Raw genomic sequence first — 18909 nt, 5'->3', positions numbered from 1 at the left:
CGCACACACAGACAAACACTCACGGAAAACTTAGACACAACCTCTCTCACACTTATTCACAGCATGAGAAAAAACCAGCAGTGTCTGAATAATATAATTCATCAATAGTTATCTAATTGGAACAAGAAAAGGTCACAACATCATGAGAACAAACCTGTCATGATTTTGTTGACATTCATTCAATTGCATAAAAAATAACCTCACAAAAAAAGAGATCTAAGTAATGACCCCTCACAATCAATATAATCGCATCATCAACCCTGTTTATAGTAATAACTTGGGATTTTTTGGTAAAGATTAACTTGATGAGTAAAATAATGAATAGGAATAGAATTAATGGTTGAATAAATGAATATTTCAAAGAAATTTAACAGATATGATTAAATATGAATTGAAATAAATTAAGTGAGTAATAAACTGAACACTTTGACTGATGTGTGTTTTACTGTGACGCCTGTTCTGTTGACAGGGAGACGACTGCTCGTTAAATTGGCAGTGGATGGATGGTTAAAAGAGATCAGAAATGTCAATCTATTTAATACGGGCATTTAGAAGCTGCTAAAAAAAAACAACTCAGAAATTGCATTCCTCTAATTTCCATGTGCTCCTCAGCACTGACATTTGGTATGACCTGCTTTGACAGATGAGCATAATTTGAGACTAAACTTGCCTTTACATGGTGGTGCAAAGCAGCACAAACAGTCCCAAAGGAGCATGTCACTCCACACTCCTCAGGATCGAGTCAAGTGCCTCTGTACTCGCTCGTTGTTTTGAAGAATGAAGCAGACATTTCATTGAGTCCTCCAGAAATTGCATCAACCTGAGAGATGTAACATTGTATTCACAGTTATGGGATTGGCATGAAAATAAAGCTTTTCTGATGGAACCCCAGATCACAAATAAGGCCCTAAAGGGAGTCTGCTGTACGTTCTTTGATCCCCTAATATTCAGGTAAATCTCAATAAATTATAACGTCATTATATTTCTTCAGTTTGGTTGAAAAACTTAAACACATATCACATAGATTTGTGTTTGTATTTGTGAATGTAGATTCTGTGCCTATTCACTCTTCCTCCGGTTGTAGCCAATTTCCTGGATATGTCCAAGAACACTGACTACGGCGGTGTGTCTTAAATGACATATGGTGGTTCACAGGGTTGCAGGGTGTCAGTGACTGTCTACTGGACATCCAAAAACGTTAATCTGTAGGCTGGTTTAATTAAATGTATACCACAAATGCTGGTTCTTACAGCAACAGATTAATCATTTGTCACTAATGTTACAGGCTAATAGGTTTTAGTCAGTTTTTCTTATTTTGCCCTGAAAACTGAGCAACCTTTCCCTTCTTTTTCCACAAATATTGAATGTTAGATTCTCAATTATGTATTTATTATCTTTTTATGAAAGTTAATATATTTTACAGCGTATATGACTGTCTCAGACAAGTAGTCGAAATAGTTTTAAATATTAAGTCTATTTTTGCCTCTTCTTTTATGAATGCCATCAAATAACCCTCATTCATCATAAATATACGCATTTACGATGAGTGAGGTGCTAAAATGGTTGCTTTAAAGAGCAATTTTAACAATTTTTGTTCAGTTTTCTTCAGTTCAGGTGCAAGAGCAAAAGTTTCTCCTGACTAAAAGTTGCTGAACTAAAATAAACCCTTGAAATACACACGTTTCCCTTCTCGAGTCAAATTACTTTAACTTTAAATTACTAAAGATGCAGTAGACATCCAGACCACAAAGCCAATATTTAAACCCAGTGTGTTTTCACACCATGACCACTCCAAAAAAATCTGTATTCCTGATGATTTTACAGTGTCAGAACTTGTAACAAAACGTTCTTTTAAGAACAGCTTATGAACTTTGCCCACTACATATGAGGAACATCATATCTTCAAATATTTTTTTTTTTTTGGAACTAAACGGATAGCAGGAGAGACTCTGATAGTCAGACTTGAATGATTTATTGCTCCACAAGCAAAACTAAAACGCAAACAGCAGCAGAGGCACAGCAGAAGATGAAACTTCAAACTTTTTCCACTTCTCTGTACTCCCGTCTCAGATAAGCCGTCTTGAGGCATCGGTGTGCTCAGAACAGCGGAGCTGCTGCTCTGTATTCTTTTCCACAGATTTCAGTGGCTGAGCTTGTTGCAGTGCCATCCCCTGAGTCGACCTAGCCCACCGAGCGAGCTGCGGCTTCAATAAGACACAAACAGCATCTCTCATGGCACTGATCCTCTGCCTCTGCGCTTGTCTGTTCGCACTCCAAACACGTATGCACGCACACCCAGCCATGGCACAGGAGCAGGACAATCAGGGCAGAATTCACACTCCAGCTGTCAACTGGAAGGGTCAGAGGAGGGGGTGGGCATGAGTGGGTGTGGAGGTTTCAAAGGATAAGTGGGTTCAGCGAGAAACTGCTCCTCTTTGCCCTTTCATGGCGAATCATATCCCATTAAGTGGGTTTTGTCCTGTGATGAGGATGCTGCTGGCGCTCTCCAACAATCCCATTACAGATCATAAAGGGAGCTGGGGATGTGTCCTGAGAGCACTCAAGCTGCTCCTTTAAGGCTGCCAAGCTCCATGTGTACGGCGACCCCGTCACATCTGTTAATAGCTTTTTAACTCCGGGTTGAATGTTGGGAGTTTCTTTTTTCTTTTTTTTTTCCCTTTAGATTGTGTTCACCCCTGAGGTTTCATGCTCTCTATGGAAGAGCCACAATGACAGGCTTGGTTCAACTCATGTGAGCCTGGCTTAGGAAGGCTGGATCTGACAACACACAGCTGTGTGTTACACAATTTGTATGGTGCTGTTTTTTTTTTTCTTTACACACCTCCGTGCCATCTTAACACCTGACTGATCATTGTATGTAAACAGTGATCAAGAACCGTTTGGGACAAAAACCTCATTATGCTGTCTAGATATATGCCTTTAATGCATTAAATCATATAAGACTTGAGATAATCCTCTAAAAGATCTGCAGTGCACTCTAAATGGATACATAAATATTCCTCATCTGACATAAAATCAAACAAATTTTTTGCCATTTCAGGCAAGCAAAAATCATTTTCCTTTTGCTAAATGTCAGAACAGTGATCAAGAGATTCTTTTTCGGAGAAAAAGTCTTTTTGACAGAAACATCAACTTTTTTTTGTCCTTGAGTGACTTTGCAATTAATGTGGTGGAATGCTGAAAGTCAAGGTTCATTTGAATTACACATTTGTGTAGTAGCTTAATCTTTGGGCTGATGTCTTAAAGTGCTGTTTTTATATTTCAATTTAATATTCTGTCCTCACAGTGCCAGTCTCTGTTTCACCAAAATATTCCCACAAAATAATGCTTCCACTTCCCTGCGTCATAGTAGTACAGTGTTCCTAAGGGTTGCAAATGTAAGCATGGCCATTATGGTCAAACACTTCCAATTCGGTTTCATAAGACCAAACAAAGGTGTTTGCCCTCAGGCAAATTTCCATGCTGCATTTTTTTGTGTGTTTTTTTGTGTTTTTTTATGTTGCTTTTGGAATACTGACTTCTTCCTCTAAGAATGTCCTTTCATAAAACATTGCTTCAGGAATTGTTTCATTGTGGTTTCAGTGAGAATCTTCACAATTTTTTTTTAACCTTTGTTTTGCCGTCGAACCACAGAATCTGTGAATGCAAATATCTGTTTACAATTGTATACAATTTGTGTTTTATGAACGCTTGGGGTAGTTCCAATAGCTCAACAGTATATACAATCAGGACTAATAAGTTGAAATTTATTTGACATGAGCCTAAGAAACATGGCTACAGTTCACCTGTTGGTGGTGGTCAGAGGGCCTGGTGCATGGCAGCCTCGCTCCTGACAGACTGCCCCAGGGCAGCTGTGGCTACAGTGCAGCTTGCCATCATCAGTGTGTGGATGCGTGTGTGAATAGGTGAATGAATGAATGAAGTAAAGCACTTTGGGATCCTCTGGACTTCATAGAGCGCTAGCCCTTTACCATTTTTAGAGAAGAACAACAATGGTAAAATTGCTTAAAAACTACTATGTCTAGTGACAAATTGACAAATAAAAAGCCTTTTTGGCTGAATGGTCAATTATTAATGTGTAGAGGTGACATTTCACTGCATATGTATGTGAGAGCTTAAGAAAAGTTGATTTTTCCATTCAGGTGAACCAAATTCAAAATTATATAGTGTATTGTTAATCTAACACAGCCTTTCTAAGTTATTCGATCTGTAGTGCAATTGACATTTCTAACTCAAGCACCAGTTTCTCCATCTACTTTCTAATTGTAAATATTCCCAAAGTCAGGTCCTACACAAAGTTTCCAACATTTCCAAAACACACACAGTAGAAAAGGGTCAAAATAACAAAATAAAACAATACTCAGTAAAAGCTTTCCTATTTTCTAATTAAGCTTCTTGGTGACTCTCTGACAACTGACAACAATAAATAAGCTGGCAGCAAACGGCAATGTGAAACATTCTGAGTTCACTATTAGAGGCAATTTAATTGACTGAAAAGTTAACCTTTAGTCTCACTAGATCTAGGAACTTATAGGTGGGAAATCAACCTGAAATACATTTTATATGCATTATAGTAGACATATAAAAACGATACGATGTGATTAAAAACCAATCAATACTGTGGTTTTTAATCACCTGGACTGGGTGACTTAGCCTGAACAACGGCCATTTTATGTCATTACTTTTCATTTTGTATTTGAGATTTACTATGGTATACAGTTGTTTGGTTAAGAATACAAATAAATTTCCAAACATTGTTCGCAGCTTTACAGAACTAATGGTGTTTTCTGAATATAGAAGTGTTACAAGTCCTAGATTGAACCCATGCTGGCATTATGGCCGTTAAACTGTAAAATGTTTACAAAAACCACACCATGCACCATGGAGCTTCCAGAAAAGGCTGGCCATGGATTTATGCACATTATTTACTTCCCTCATTATGGAAGTGGGGCATCCAAGGGTGTGAGCTTTACATTCAGCTCATGCACGATGCGCATCCTTGCTTCACACCAAGCTCTGAACTTAACACCCGCACTGAGGCCTCCTACAAGCATTGCCATTAATCAACCAGGCAGCTCGCAGATTTTTGAGAGAAAAAGCAAGTGGCATAAAAAAAAGACTAAGAATCAAAGGGGGCGGAGGGAGATGACAAAACAGGAGGAAATCAAAGTCAAAGTCACCTTGAATCCAGCTAAATCACAGTGACCTAAGAGGAACTAAAATTGAACTGAATAAAACCAGTTAAGGCTTTTACTGCTTCCCCCCACCATCATCATCAACTAGCTTCTACTTCAGAGCATAGCCAGTCGTGTTGTTGGGCAACTAGATCTCTCTGGGCAATCCTAACATTAAGGAAATAATGGCGGAGGTAATCTGTTCTCCTTACATTTTACCATCCCTGGCGGCCAAATTAATCATGGCATGCTGGTGTCCAGCAAGAAACACAAAAGACCTCTGTGACCAGTTTCAAGTTGACTTTTTCTTCAAAAATGACAAAAACAACAGGATGTGAGAACATGCTAGTAGAGTTTCTGCACCTTTCAAAGCCTGGCATTCGTGGGAAAACCAACTAGAGCAAGAAGTGCATGAAAACAGCACTGATTTTGTTCAAAGCGGGGACCCGTTGGTAACAAGAACACCTGATATGCCATTAAATGGACAAGGAAAAGGGGAAAAATGACCCCATCAACAGTCCTGAAAGACCAAATGAAAGATCTGAGCCGGGAGCAATAATGCTGAAAGAAAGAAAGTGTGGAGACTTATAAAAGCAGCTAGTACGGATACTAACACCGTTAGTATGGCAAAGAGAACCCCCAATATTTCTTTTGAACAAAGTACAAGTTTCCTTTGGCAAATTCAGACTTTTAAAGCCATCTATTTGTATCAACTTAGCTTTATAACAGAGACACACACGTATGCCAAAGAACACGTCATTTTATTGGATTTATGATTTCAATTATGATAAGTGATCACTCGTGCCAGAGCTGGCCCCAGGTTGTAAGTTTGTTGTTTCTCTTACTAACATCTCTCATATATTGTTAGGATGGTAGAAAAAAAAGTTATTTGAGAAGAAGGTTCTACTCATAAGGGGTACTTTGCAGTTTTGCCATACTTCTTGCAATCAACAAATGTAAACATTTGTCTCTTTTTTTTGTATACAGGTCATTAGCAGTAACTGTGCTTACCTGCTTTACATAATTACCCTAAGGTTTTTATTTTGTATAAATAAATTAGATTTGCTTAGGGGTGGAAGGTAGAAGCAAAACTGTATAGGGCCAGGACCAAATCTCCAGAATTTTAAAGCAGTTCTGAAGGCTCTAATTAGCAAACCATTAGTAATAGTATGTATAATGCCACGTCAGAAGTGGCTTCACTTTTTTATTCCTGTCAAATGTTTGGTGCTCGTGATGCCATCAGGCCTGCAGCAGGACCCGATGCGGTCATCTTGGGGTGGTTCTGGCTAACTTGAAAAAACAAAGCTGTACCAAAGTTCAGGCAATTTGTAAGAGGTCATTTGGTTCTGCAAGCTTTGCAAGGGAGCTGCTTTGTTAGATGCACGCAGCTAACAGCATGTGGCTTAAGGCAACACTTGCACTCTGTGAGCTCTTGAAACGGAGCCAATAATTTGAGTTGTTCAGCATACATTTCTCCATCTCAGGCAGCCAAATTAACAATCCCCCCCCAGTCAAGATAAATCAGCCGTCTCATTACGTGGACAGCAGCCTGGTTGAGTGCGGCCATCATAAATGAACGTGGGCAGGTTCAGAGGGCATCTCATTAAAATGCATTAATATTCAACCATCTGCAATGGACACAGAATTGTGGTTTTCTTAACTCAGAAGCGCTGGAACAGAGACCGATCCATTAGCCGTTCTTCCTGTTAGTCTACAAGTGAACACAGCATGGGAATGAATGTGGTGACACAGCGGTGATTATATCAATGCTTCATGCTTAGCTCCTTCATGCAACACTGATTGTTGAGCACTGCGAAAGGCAAAAAGCTCGTCATGCAGATGCAACTGTATGATTGTCTGATCATTCACACTTAAGGACAAATAATTCAAATCTAACACTCTAGAGCTGTAGTAGCTTCTTTCTTTCAATCTAAACTCCCTGTTCAGTCTTCACCCCCGGTGTCATGAAATGCACCCTTGTTAAACCCCTCAACTCACCACCAACTTATAGTACCGATCAACAGCTTGAAGGTCTCCAGAGTTTCCCAAAGCTGTCACAATACGCTGCCAGCCCCTTCAGCAAATTGATCATACAAACACATAAATAATAAAGTGGCATGTCATTCTGGCTTCCTATTGATTTGCCCATTAGCAGCTGATGGATACAAGCTTTAAATGTCAAGAGTCTCATTGATTACCTCGGATCTGCACGCCAGAACGCAATGTGATGTCACTTTTCAGGTGACACTGCAGCCTTTCCTCTTTGAGGCACTAAATTAAAGGTCAAAAGGTAGATTGCACCTTCAAGACACAATCAGATTGTGTTCCCATCACAGGTTTGTGCAGGATATCGAATGGAAGTTAATTTGTGAATTTTGCTGTTTCACCACCAAAAACACAAATTGTTCCAGTTTGACAAACGACCTGGAAATGGCTTGAAAACAAATCCAGCAAATGTAAGTGGTTTCTTCCAAACAAATTGACAATGCTCCATTAGACATTTCACACCTTATTCTTTGCAACAGTTTCCAAATCATAGATGTTTTTCTTTCTCCCCCTCAGCCTCAGTACATTAGGCTACATAACCCAGTTCTGTTTGAGCTTCAGCTCACAACAAATGACCTGATGTTCTCCCTCAAGACTACCTACTAGTAAGCACGATTCCCCCCTCCTCTTAATTACAACAAGTCACTCTGGGCCTGAAGCAGTGAGTACAGTGGCCCTGAGGGAAAAAAAAAGACATTGCCACAAAACCATGAACATAAGCTCTGAAAATATGTCTCTTCTTTAGTTTCAAAATTTACTACACAATTTCCTACAATTTTCACTGAAACCTTCACATTCTTCAGGTCTTCAGTTTCATCTTTACAATGATCACAGCAGATCTCGCTTACCTGATAATTATCAGCTGACTTTAGAGCTTCACTTTGTCCTCCATGTAGCCAGTGCCTTCTTATAGAACCTTCTTATTTCACAATCAGTTTTGATTCTGCCTAATCTAGACCGTCTTCATCCTGGAGGGGTTTACACCATATTTAGCACAAGCGTTGCATTGCTTGGTACTTTACTTTGTGTAATTTTAAGCAGAGCAACTTGCCATGTTGGTTTGTCAATTTGGTCAATAACCCGATTATGAAAAATCCCTCCTTAGGAAATGAGTGGGTCTATTTCTTACAAGTCCGTTGACCAATGACTAGAAGTGATGAGAAGTAGTCAGAGAGGAGATTCCTTCAGACTAGTGCAAATAGCCGTGATGGTAGCTTCGTGAATCAAAGTGCCTATTTACAGTCACATATATAAATGTGTGAAGAGGGACAATTTCAGCCAACTTAAATCTAAAAAAGACATAACTCATTGTTCTGAATCTGGTTAAAAACTACAGATCAAGACCAAACTTGTAGACTAACTTAAATTTTAAAAGCTATGTAACTACTAAATCACCCTCAAAACACATTAGAACCATTGGCAAAATTAAAGGTTTTCCCTCAAAACAGCACACAGAAAAACTGGTGTATGTTTTTATATTTAGTATAGTTGTTGTTGGAGAGATGTATTTTCAGGCCCAGTAGGCAGCTGCAGCTCAAGGTCAGATGCTATTTGATCATCTTCTTATCCTGTCTAAGCATATACTTTTTTGTTTGTTTTAAATGTACACTGTACTTTTTTCCACCAAAGCAATGCTTATATTTGACCTTTTTTTATCCTCTTGCCTTTAATCAAATGTTATTTTGACTGATTTATCTTTGATTCTGAAAAGGACGTTTGATCACCTTGAATGTGAATGGTACTATGCAAAGAAAGCTTTCCTTGATTTACAGTCAGTGGCTGACAAAGTGCTTTCAGATGTAAGGGAGCGTCACCTTGAATCTGAATGATCTAAAACCAGTAATTACTTCAATGTGCAGTAGGGGGGAAAATAAAGTTACCCACTAGTTTTAAGCACCTAAACTAGGTACCGACCTTGTAACCAATTTGAAACTCCACTGTGAAAAGTTATCAGTGAATTCAGTGATAAAGTGAAGGGAATTTGTTGCAGCTGCTCAGATTTCTTTTTTCATCAACACAATTTAGCAATTTCAACATTAATTTATGTCTTTACTGAGGTTTCCTTTTAAACTTTTGTAGTCCGTAATAGTGTCAAATCTGTATAAAATAGAAAGGTTCCAAGAGAACTAAACACATTAATTGCAGTCAAGTCTCTTGCATTGTGACAGCAGTTCTGAACAAAAAAGCAATTATGATCTAACTGCAATTCTCTTAACTAAGCATGAAGTATGCACACTTTTATAATTAAGATATATAAAATGTAAAAAAGAAACCTCCTACAAAACCCCGTAAAACAAAGAGCATTTAATTTGTTCAACATATAAAGTTGCTCTACAACTTAGAGAAAGAATATCACGGAAATTCAGCTTTTAAAAGTTGAACCAGCACATTATCACTACATTTGAACTGAAAGACCTTCAAATTAATTCAGTGTTTATATAATGCACGAATGTGTATTCATTACTCCAAAAAACAAGTAATCTTGTTCTTTGAAGTTAATGGAACTGGATGTTAGCGTAAGCTGAGTAATCACATTTAGAAGTTTAGTTTTTGTTTTTTTTTAATGGTTATGCACGATAAATACTAAAACAAACAAACAAAGCCTGTAAACTTTTTATGAGTTGTAAAATTTCTCTTGAGGCTCTTCCACCAGCTGCTTTATCAGTAGACAAGGGAAACACTGTCGAGACATGGAAAATTAACTTTATTCATCTTTCAAGGAGCTACTTCTTCCAAAAAAAGCCGTAAGCCACATCCAGTAAACAAAGTAGGCTACTGAGCGTGTAATCCAACTTAAGGACAAATTTACTGCCGACTCTCTTTATGATTCAGAAGTAACGCTCACATTTGCCTAACAGCAACAGGGTCCGCGTGCTGCAATTCAGTTTTAGGCTTCTCACAGCGACTGACAGATGCAGGATGCTTAACGGTAAATCGGGAATGCGTGAGTTTCCATTTGGGGCAAATCTGGGGGGCAAACACAGGGAGGAGAACTGTGAAAGTAAACAGCTGCTCCTCTCAAGTGTGATGGGCTCATCTTTATTTCCCTTCAGGGTCTTGGTCTCATTCTGTTCATGAAGACCATCTTTGCTAATGGTGCGACCGGAAACATCAACATCGCAATGCGCTCGGTGGAAGATACCTGCAGGTTAATGAAGCAGGGGTCCCCACGTTCTCCAGCTCCCTCTGCTGAGATTGTTTAATGATTCTGTGCAGCCTATTTTACGGCACCACTTGGAGAACATAACATGGGTTAATAAAGTAGAGGTGAATGGTTTATCGCCCCTGCTGAGCATTGTTTTCCTCTCTCTTCTACTGTAACAGAAATATTTCTTATTAATGATGTCACCCATTGGGCCAATAAGACGAGTAAGTACAAATGCACAGAGCACAGTTTAGTGCACTGATTCCTGCAGGCCTGTTTGTAAAATTGCTGTGGGCGCCATGGTGGTGATTTATTTAAACCTAATAGCCAGCATCTTACTGCTGAACTTCACACAGAGAAAATGTTGAACATCGGCAAGGCAGGGGTGTAAAGCGCTAAAACACGGAAACAATACAGTCTGCATTCATCAGGATCGTTGTGTTGTATGTAGGAGGGAGAGTGTGACACTGAGAGCTGAATATGTGTTATAATATAGAGAAAAAGTGTAAGATTGTGTGCGTATACAATTAGTATAAAATACACTACAATTGTAGAATACAATACGATTAGTATATTGTATTGAGTGAGAAACAAGATCTTTGAATGTCAAATATTCCCGAAGATTTTGATGTTTAAATGTTGTCTGTTGGAAATGCTACCGTTAGCATGTTAGCTACCATTAGTAAACATTGCTTAAAGCTATTTTTAGGTAATGTTTTAGGTAGGTAGGTAGTTGATTTATTCATTGTTATTTCAAGCCCAAATGAAATCTTTGCTTAAGTTACTGAAACATAATAGCTATAGTGGACAGTAGGTGTCGGCTCTGGAGCCGTAAATTGCAGACCCCTGGTATCGAGTGTAAATCAAGTTTTAGGTTTTCCTTTAGAATTCCACAGATTTCCTGTCATTTTTAATCCTTTACCTGAGCTTTTTTCATTTTATTATTTACGCCATTTAACTTTAACCTTTTGAATAACTCAAGCACAGAATTCCTCATAATATCCTGGGATTAACTAGTGTTCTGTGAACACATGAAAAAAACTCCTAAAAGATCCAGTTTTAAATTTTATGTACTTCGTTTCCAGCACCCTTATAAGGATCTGATAGGAGAAGACCTACTCAACACACTGGAGGATGATTCATCTCTCAGGTCCTGTAGCCAGTTTCTTTAATGCATGATTTTTTTTTTATATTCATCTGCTACAGAGTCCTCTACTGTCAAATTTTCATTTTTTTATACCCTACATGCTGTAATGCATAAGGGCTGGATGGAAAAGCAAAGAACAAAGAAAAACTTTGAACCATCTTCAGATCTATAAACCAAAACCACTTTAAAAAATGACAAGAAAGCCTAGCTGTTTAGAAGGAATCATTAATCATAGGCAGTAGTAGTTTAAAATATAAGGACAGTGTTTCTTCTCTTTTCCACTATCAGCATTAAACTAATCCTGGGGAATGAATTTATTAATACTAATTACTTTAATTTAGCCAGTAAACCCAGATTGTATGACCTCTGAATATGTGATGATCTGTCGTCAGACATGGGAGAAAACCTGATAAAAAACAAGGATGTGCATATTGACCTCTGCACTTATTGGTATCTCAGACAATGAAACATGAATGAAATGAAACATTTGCTTTGAACATAATCACTTGTGGCACTTTTTTTGGTATACAAATGTTGCTACTAATATTTTGTCCTGCTACTCCCAATAGGCTACCGATGTTCTTTTATAACACACAAAGAGAGAGTGAGAGAGATTTGACCAATTCTCTCAGAAAACACCTTCTCAGATCATCCAGAGTCCTGGGTTCTCACTACTGCCCTGCTTTGCTCACTCCACAGATTGGGCTTCATTTTGTAAAATCTTTCAGTGCTGATTGGCCAATATGCTGTGTGTGTATGTTTTTTTTTTCTTCTTTTTTGTAAAGATCTAATAAAATATATTCAAAGTTTTTTAGTAGAGCTCACAAGATTGTTGTTTAAAAGGCCAGGCATTTTAATGGCAAAAAGTCCCACAGCATCATGGATCCTCCACTGCACTAAACAAGGGGTACAAGGGCAGTAAAAATCAAAAGCTTGATTTTCACTTTTTATATTCATTTTAACTTGAGATTATACAATTGCAATAAAATGTGGTATTTAAGGCTTTTAGCGCATCTTCACCAGAGTTGCCAGAAAGTACGGTAGTCTAACGTTAAAACAAAACACTGGTTAAATTAAGATTACTAATATGAACAAACAGATCTTTCTAACTGATGGAAATGCTGAAAAAAAGAGGTGTGTGTGTGGTTGGTATGTGGAGGGACTGCAACTGTTTGCGCACAACACACAGGTAAACAGCAGTGCCTCGCAGAAACAGCTAACCTAATGATCATTTAGGAAGGACGGAAACTGTGACTGCAAATATGCATCTCAGTGGTTTTCCACGGGACCCTGCACATTTAGCGGGAGGTTTACAGAATCAGGGGAACACGCATCCTGGGAGGCAAACCTGCAACTTTTTAATGATTTCAGTTCATTTTCCTCCCAAAGAAACAGTTTGTTTGCAACTGTAATAACAAATTTGTAAATAGCTACAAAGTGGACATCAGAATTTAATTAATCCAGCACATTGATGAATTTTACATTAAATACCATTCTGTGCTTTTGGTAAAGGCCCAGGGCTCTCACAGCAGGTTACTCATCATCTAACGGGATAACTGACTCATAGAGAAAAGCTTTTATTTTCAGACTGACACCTACGTCTAATTACACAGTCGCCAAATCACTTGTCCTCGCTCGTGATTTACTTTGAAGTGTGGGCGTGAGTTGTTGAGACAGCATCATTTCCAGCTTATTTTGAAATAATAATGTTCACTGTGAAGACCAGAGGCACGTTGAAAATCTAGAACAGTCATATAGCTATTTAGTACGGATTTAGTATTAGATTGAACCAGAAAATAAATAGTTGAAATTGTCAGTAGTTGTTTTTACAGCTTGTTGTTGTAGTGTGTTCATATATGCCTGTTTGAATAAAATGCAAAATTGCTGACACAAGGAAATACATTTTGCCTCCATCCATCCATCTGTCTATTTGCCCATCTGTACCTCCATTTGTTCACCTTCATTTCTTCCTCTTCATTCCAAAACACTGAGAAAACAAACAAGGCTGATGAGAATATATTTTTAAAAAGATGGCAACCATTAGTGTGAACAGCTGTTGGTCAGATTTAGGTGGATCTACATGGGCATTAGAATAAAACTTGTCTCCGATTTTAATAATAATATAAAAAACAAAAAGCTGTAAAAATCCACCTGAGGTTCCTGGTGAAACAAAATTGATCAAATCCCAGCTGGCTTCACACCTGCAAGTATTTATAACTGTGAAGGAAGAGAAACCTGCGATTACATGACATGAGATGTTACATGCATGTAAAATAAAACACAGTGTAGAAAATATCTTTGCTCGTTTTGTTTGGGATAACTTGTGAATAAGTCAGGGGTATCATGGTTAAACAATTAACCACGTGGCTGTATGTGGGAAATAAAGTAAACTTTCCTGCCAAGTCAGATAGTTTGGAGAGTTATTCGGCCAGCTCCACCTCCCGTACTGCAGATGTCGTATTGTCCCCGTTCCTGCTGTTAATATCATGCAGATACATGCATGCAGCTGAGTGCCACTGCTATTCAGATCTGTGAGTCTGAGTTGAAGTAAACTGTACAGCTGGGTTTCACAGCTTTGCCTAATAGTGACTCATACGGTAAAAAAAAAAAAGAAAGATGCTGTCAGAAAAAAAAAAGTTGACTCAATCACCAGCGACAACCATTCTCATTCTGCAACGCGCAGTTTCAAACAACCTTAATGTTTCCTGACAATCGGCAAAATATCGCTTGATGCAATTGCAGTGTAATATTTAGTGAAGCTTGTAAATCCAACAATGGGTGTTTGCTTTATAAAGAAATGTTTAAGAGAGCAAAAGAAAACACAAAAAGCTTTAAACCTCAGGTTTGCCAATTTTATTTAAATAATTTGAATTTTTCAGATCTTTGCAAAAACTGTACAAGTGAAAAAACTTAAAAACATGACCTTGAAAACCTTTGATCTAATGCAACTGAATCTCAATCAAAACATCACCAAAGAGGTAATATTTCAATCACTGAGTGAAATTCATATATTGCTATGATTCTAAAGAGTCGGGTTCAATAGTTGTGGCTTCCAGCTAATAACAAAACAGTTTTACAAAACAGTAAAATATTCCGCCACACAGCTAAGTTTCCAGTTGTCCAGCAGAGAGCATCTGGCAGGCTAGAACCTTGGCATGGTTAGGATCAATTTGTCAGCCTACAAAGAAGGTCAGCTGCAGATTAATATAAAACATTCTCATTTATCCAGTGGTGGAACATTCCTAATAAGATGGGAGTGGAATATAACAAGGTACTTCGTCTTAAAGGGCAGGAGAGACTGAAAGGCTTATCGAGTATGACAATATTTTGATTCTTATTCTAATTTCTCTATGTTTTCCATAGAAGTAGCGAAAGGATTATGAATTTGACTGCAATCATTTTCAAGAAATTGTAATCTTGCAAAGTGTTGTTGATGCACAGTCTTTCAGACGGTTCCTTTCAACATGGAACGTACAGCCATAGAAAACGTTTTCACAGCATCTTTTATTTTACTCAGGCTGATTCTTGTGAGCATTCATCGATGCACATTAACTCTCATTTGTAGCACGGGAGAGGACACAGGAGCTGTCAGGATAACGACTTTGTGTTCTGCAGTTATAACTAAGGACGTCACAGTGGATTCATTATTAATCTGGATTGAAATCGTTTTACATGAGGTGAGTGATATAAGAGTTTTGATCAATAGAGCCAGAGAGATGGGTTCTAAAGGAAGACCAATCACACACATAAGAGGTGATGGTATGTTTTGTTTCTTTAAAACTGGGGGGGAAAAATTCTACATATGAAAGATTTACCCATTAAAGTAATAATAAACTAAAACTATAGCGTTGACTCCCTTCATCTTCACAGACAGCTTAAAAGGGAGTTGTTTCTTTCTACTGTCACTGCATGCGCAGTAGGAGGGAGTGCAACAAAGTTAATGACTTCATCAGCTTAGCTTCCATGATGGATAACCCTTTACAACTCGCATTTTAAAGCTAAATTTAACTAGGTTGGGCTGATTTGATTAATTATTTTGGAAAAGAATTGAATCTGTCTAGTAAAGTGCACCGATATTAAATCTGTTGACGATATAATAAACATGAATGGGAAGAAATCCACGCTTGATTTAATTAACAAAATGTATATTCCTATAAAGTTGAGTTAAACACATTAAAGCGTTTGAACGCAAGAGCTGTAAATTCAACAACAGTCACTAAATTAGACCGTGTTTGAAAAAAAAAAAAAAAAAAAAAACATACCTGTAGAAAAAACATGTGTAAATCTAAATTTAAAAGAGATGGAAGATGAGAGTTGACTGGAAGAAAATGCTGGAAAAATTGTACTTGCAAGCAGTCATCTCATAGCAAAGCCCAACCTACAGATAAAAGTAGTATTATAGGCTTCTAGGATAGATTTCTACCCTCATAATCTGTTCTGACCCTGATTGCTTCAGTTGAAATAAAACGGATAAAATAATGGCTCTGGAAAGCCACCCTAGTTCCCAGAAAGATTTCTGCAGTTCTTAAAAAGCACCATGATCAACTATCAAGACTCTTACTGGAAGGTATCAATAATAAACAAGAAGGAAAAAAAGGTAGAATCAAGACCTTTGGATAGAGCTATTCTCATATCATTGAATTCCTTTGAGCAGTATAAGGGACTGTAAACATGAAGAATATCTATCACTTCACATGTATTTATTGTATTCTGACTGTGTATATGTGTGTGTGTGTGTGTGTGTGTGTGTTGGGGAGTTTTAACCTGATCTGCCTCCTGAAGGCGCATCCTCTCTCTCTCAGTGCTACCAGTGCAGCTAACCTCTGCTGCGCTGTTTGTCTAAAACAGATTCTTGTGCATTTTTCTGGGCCAACCTCCCTCATCAAAGTGATTAAGCAATTAAACTGATTGTGCCGATGCTCAGAAGAACAAGGCGAGAGTCCTTGAGAAATGACTGCAAACGCTTTCTTGGAGATAACAGCATAATTTTGGCCTAATGAAAATAAAGCCTAAATGCGCACCCTTGTTTCAGAACCAGGGAAGCAAGCAACAAGGTAAGAAGAAACAGGTGAAGGTGATAAAACTCCATCTTCTTCTAAGTTATTATTCATTCACATGCAATAAACCCATTCCACTGAGGCGTCTCGTTCTTTCTGGAAGATAGATGCTGTAGATGCCGCACAGACTCAGCAAGGGGTTGCAGATGTAAATAACCAAAGTTAGGGGGTTGAATCAACATGCAGTTCATTTCTCAGAGCTGCTGCACACATCAATAATGAAACAAGAGTCTGGCAAGTCACCCAGATCAAAGACACAAACTAAAAATCACTGAATTCTCTCAGAGTTATTATCCTCTGCCACCTGCGTCTGGTAGAGCTAATAGGGAAGGTTGTGTCTGCTCAGGGACCCCCTGTTGGTCAGGAGGCCCAAGCAAACGCAAACAAACTCGCACCAGCTGTAAACATACTACAAAAAAAGCTTCATAGCTTAAAAGTTATGTCAACAGAATTATAATTAACACTAAAAAATGGCAGCTGCATGTATCGGAAAACATTTATAAATAAATCATCATATAAACGTTTTTTTTCCCCCATGGTAGGTTGTAAGAGCAAAATTAAAATGGGCTTTTCCTGAGTCTACATTGTGTCATAATTGATGGACCATATAAAAAGCCACCGGTTGAACTTTTGAAGACAGTGGGCGCAGCTGGAAGTGCCCCCTGGACTCCCGCGCCCCCTTAAACTGAAACTAGGTTTTTAGGGTCACATCCTTGTCCAAGCTCTGTGACAATTACACCCATCAACTCCAAACACTTTACTTTGCGCACCTAACTTATAATGAAGAATTGATCATAGCAGAACGTCAATCACACAGCGAGCTGCATGGGGTGAGAGAAACGGTAACTCACCGCGGGAGGAGATCTCCAGGTGCAGGCGGGGATCTGCAGCCCGGATGGCGGCTGTGTACCGGTCCTCTATCCCGGGCACCTGCGCCTTTTTCTCGGGCATGAGTCGAACCCTGAGCCGGCCCCCGTCCGCTCCGAGCCACCACTCCAGGATCTCCCTGAGGTCCACCTCAAGCAGGAGCACGGTTTCCTCTTCGTACACGTCCAGCCCCCCGCATCCGTTTTTGACCAGATCCTCTCCTATTTCCACCACCACTTGGTTGGATTTCCTGTTCGCCTTGGTTAAGCCCAGATTCAGAACTTTGGACAGCGGCCGCTTGTAGAAGAAGGGGAGCTGTCCATCAGCGGACCTGTTTCCCGACTCTCCTGCGGATCTCGGCTCCACAAAAGTAGCGATGGTTTTCTGCAGAGGAATGCAATGCATTTTTAAGTTTGCGCGCACCGTGTAGCAGCCGCTGAAACTCCGACAGTCTCCGTTTAGGGGTCTCTTGATGAACTCCGCCAGATAATATCGCAGCAGCGAGGGCACGGCGAAATCCACGGCCAGGGTTCTCCTTTTGTTTCTTGACATTATGGTCTGGTTCGAGTCTCGCTTGATGCCGATTTCGCCGCTGTTGCCGCCGCCCGTGCCGCCGAAGCCCGCGGCGGGGACATCCATGCCCGCCGTGGTCCTTGGCGGGGCGCAGCGCAGCCCGGTGAAAAATGCCGCAGAACAAACAAGCAAAAGCAACAACTCGACGTTCATGGTTTCACAAGTGGGGGTCGGTAGGTTCAGGAAAAATCGCCTCTTGATCCCAAATATGCCCCCCTTCTCTTGTCACATAAGCAACGCAAGAATGAAAAAAAATAAATAAATAAATAAATAAAAAATAATCACAAAGTGCGTATGGATGGATACTGCGTGTCCTGCGCCTCCTCTCCGGTGCGCACCCGAGGAATAACAGGCTTTTACATCCGCTCTCCTCTCACTGTTGCCGTCCTCAGCTCTTCATACGGGAAGAAAAAAAAAAGTCTCATTTCCCTCCACTCTGTGCTTTTGCCACAATGCCTTATATCGCCGGTGCCAGCAACAAGACGCACTCCGGGACGGTGATTTATATGCTGCTCGGGTCCGCTTCGGTGCCTTTCAAAGACTCCCTGTCTCTTGGCACAGTTGTGACGGCGGTACAAGTGGTCTCTCTGTCAGCGGAGAGGAGGGGGGCGAGAACGCCGCAACCGAGTATTCAGAATGGGAGCAGAAAATTCCGGGGGTCCATTAAAGTTAAGAAATAACATCTGAATCCTCCTCCTGCTTCCAATCTCTAATCGTCGCCTCTTCCGTGCGTGCACATGCGGTAAAGTCATTCACACATCCACACAACGTCAGCCAGCGAGAGAGAGGAGGAGAGAGGAAAAAAAATCCCTCAGCAGGCACAGCGGACGCATCTTATGGGCCCTCAGAGCAGCCGTGACGGAGTCTGTATCTTTATTG

At 39.5% G+C, this 18909-nt stretch overlaps 1 protein-coding gene across 2 annotated transcripts in view; it reads right to left on the bottom strand.

Annotated features, from left to right (window-relative positions):
• Positions 1-18909, bottom strand: part of alk (ALK receptor tyrosine kinase) — a 399799-nt gene extending 380890 nt beyond the window's left edge. Inside the window, exon 1 of one of the 2 annotated variants that reach the window (XM_016662468.1) lies at positions 17442-18909. In XM_016662468.1, coding sequence (XP_016517954.1) covers positions 17442-18183 — 742 coding nt within the window. In that variant the 5' untranslated portion in view covers positions 18184-18909. The remainder of the gene's footprint in view (positions 1-17441) is intronic. The other variant, XM_007575639.2, reaches the window with a different exon arrangement.

The sequence above is a fragment of the Poecilia formosa genome, unplaced genomic scaffold, assembly GCF_000485575.1.
Source record: "Poecilia formosa unplaced genomic scaffold, Poecilia_formosa-5.1.2 Scaffold8, whole genome shotgun sequence".
In the NCBI taxonomy this organism is placed as follows: Eukaryota; Metazoa; Chordata; class Actinopteri; order Cyprinodontiformes; family Poeciliidae; genus Poecilia; species Poecilia formosa.
Note: the sequence above shows the minus strand (reverse complement) of the source record. Positions and strands in the feature narration are given on the sequence as shown.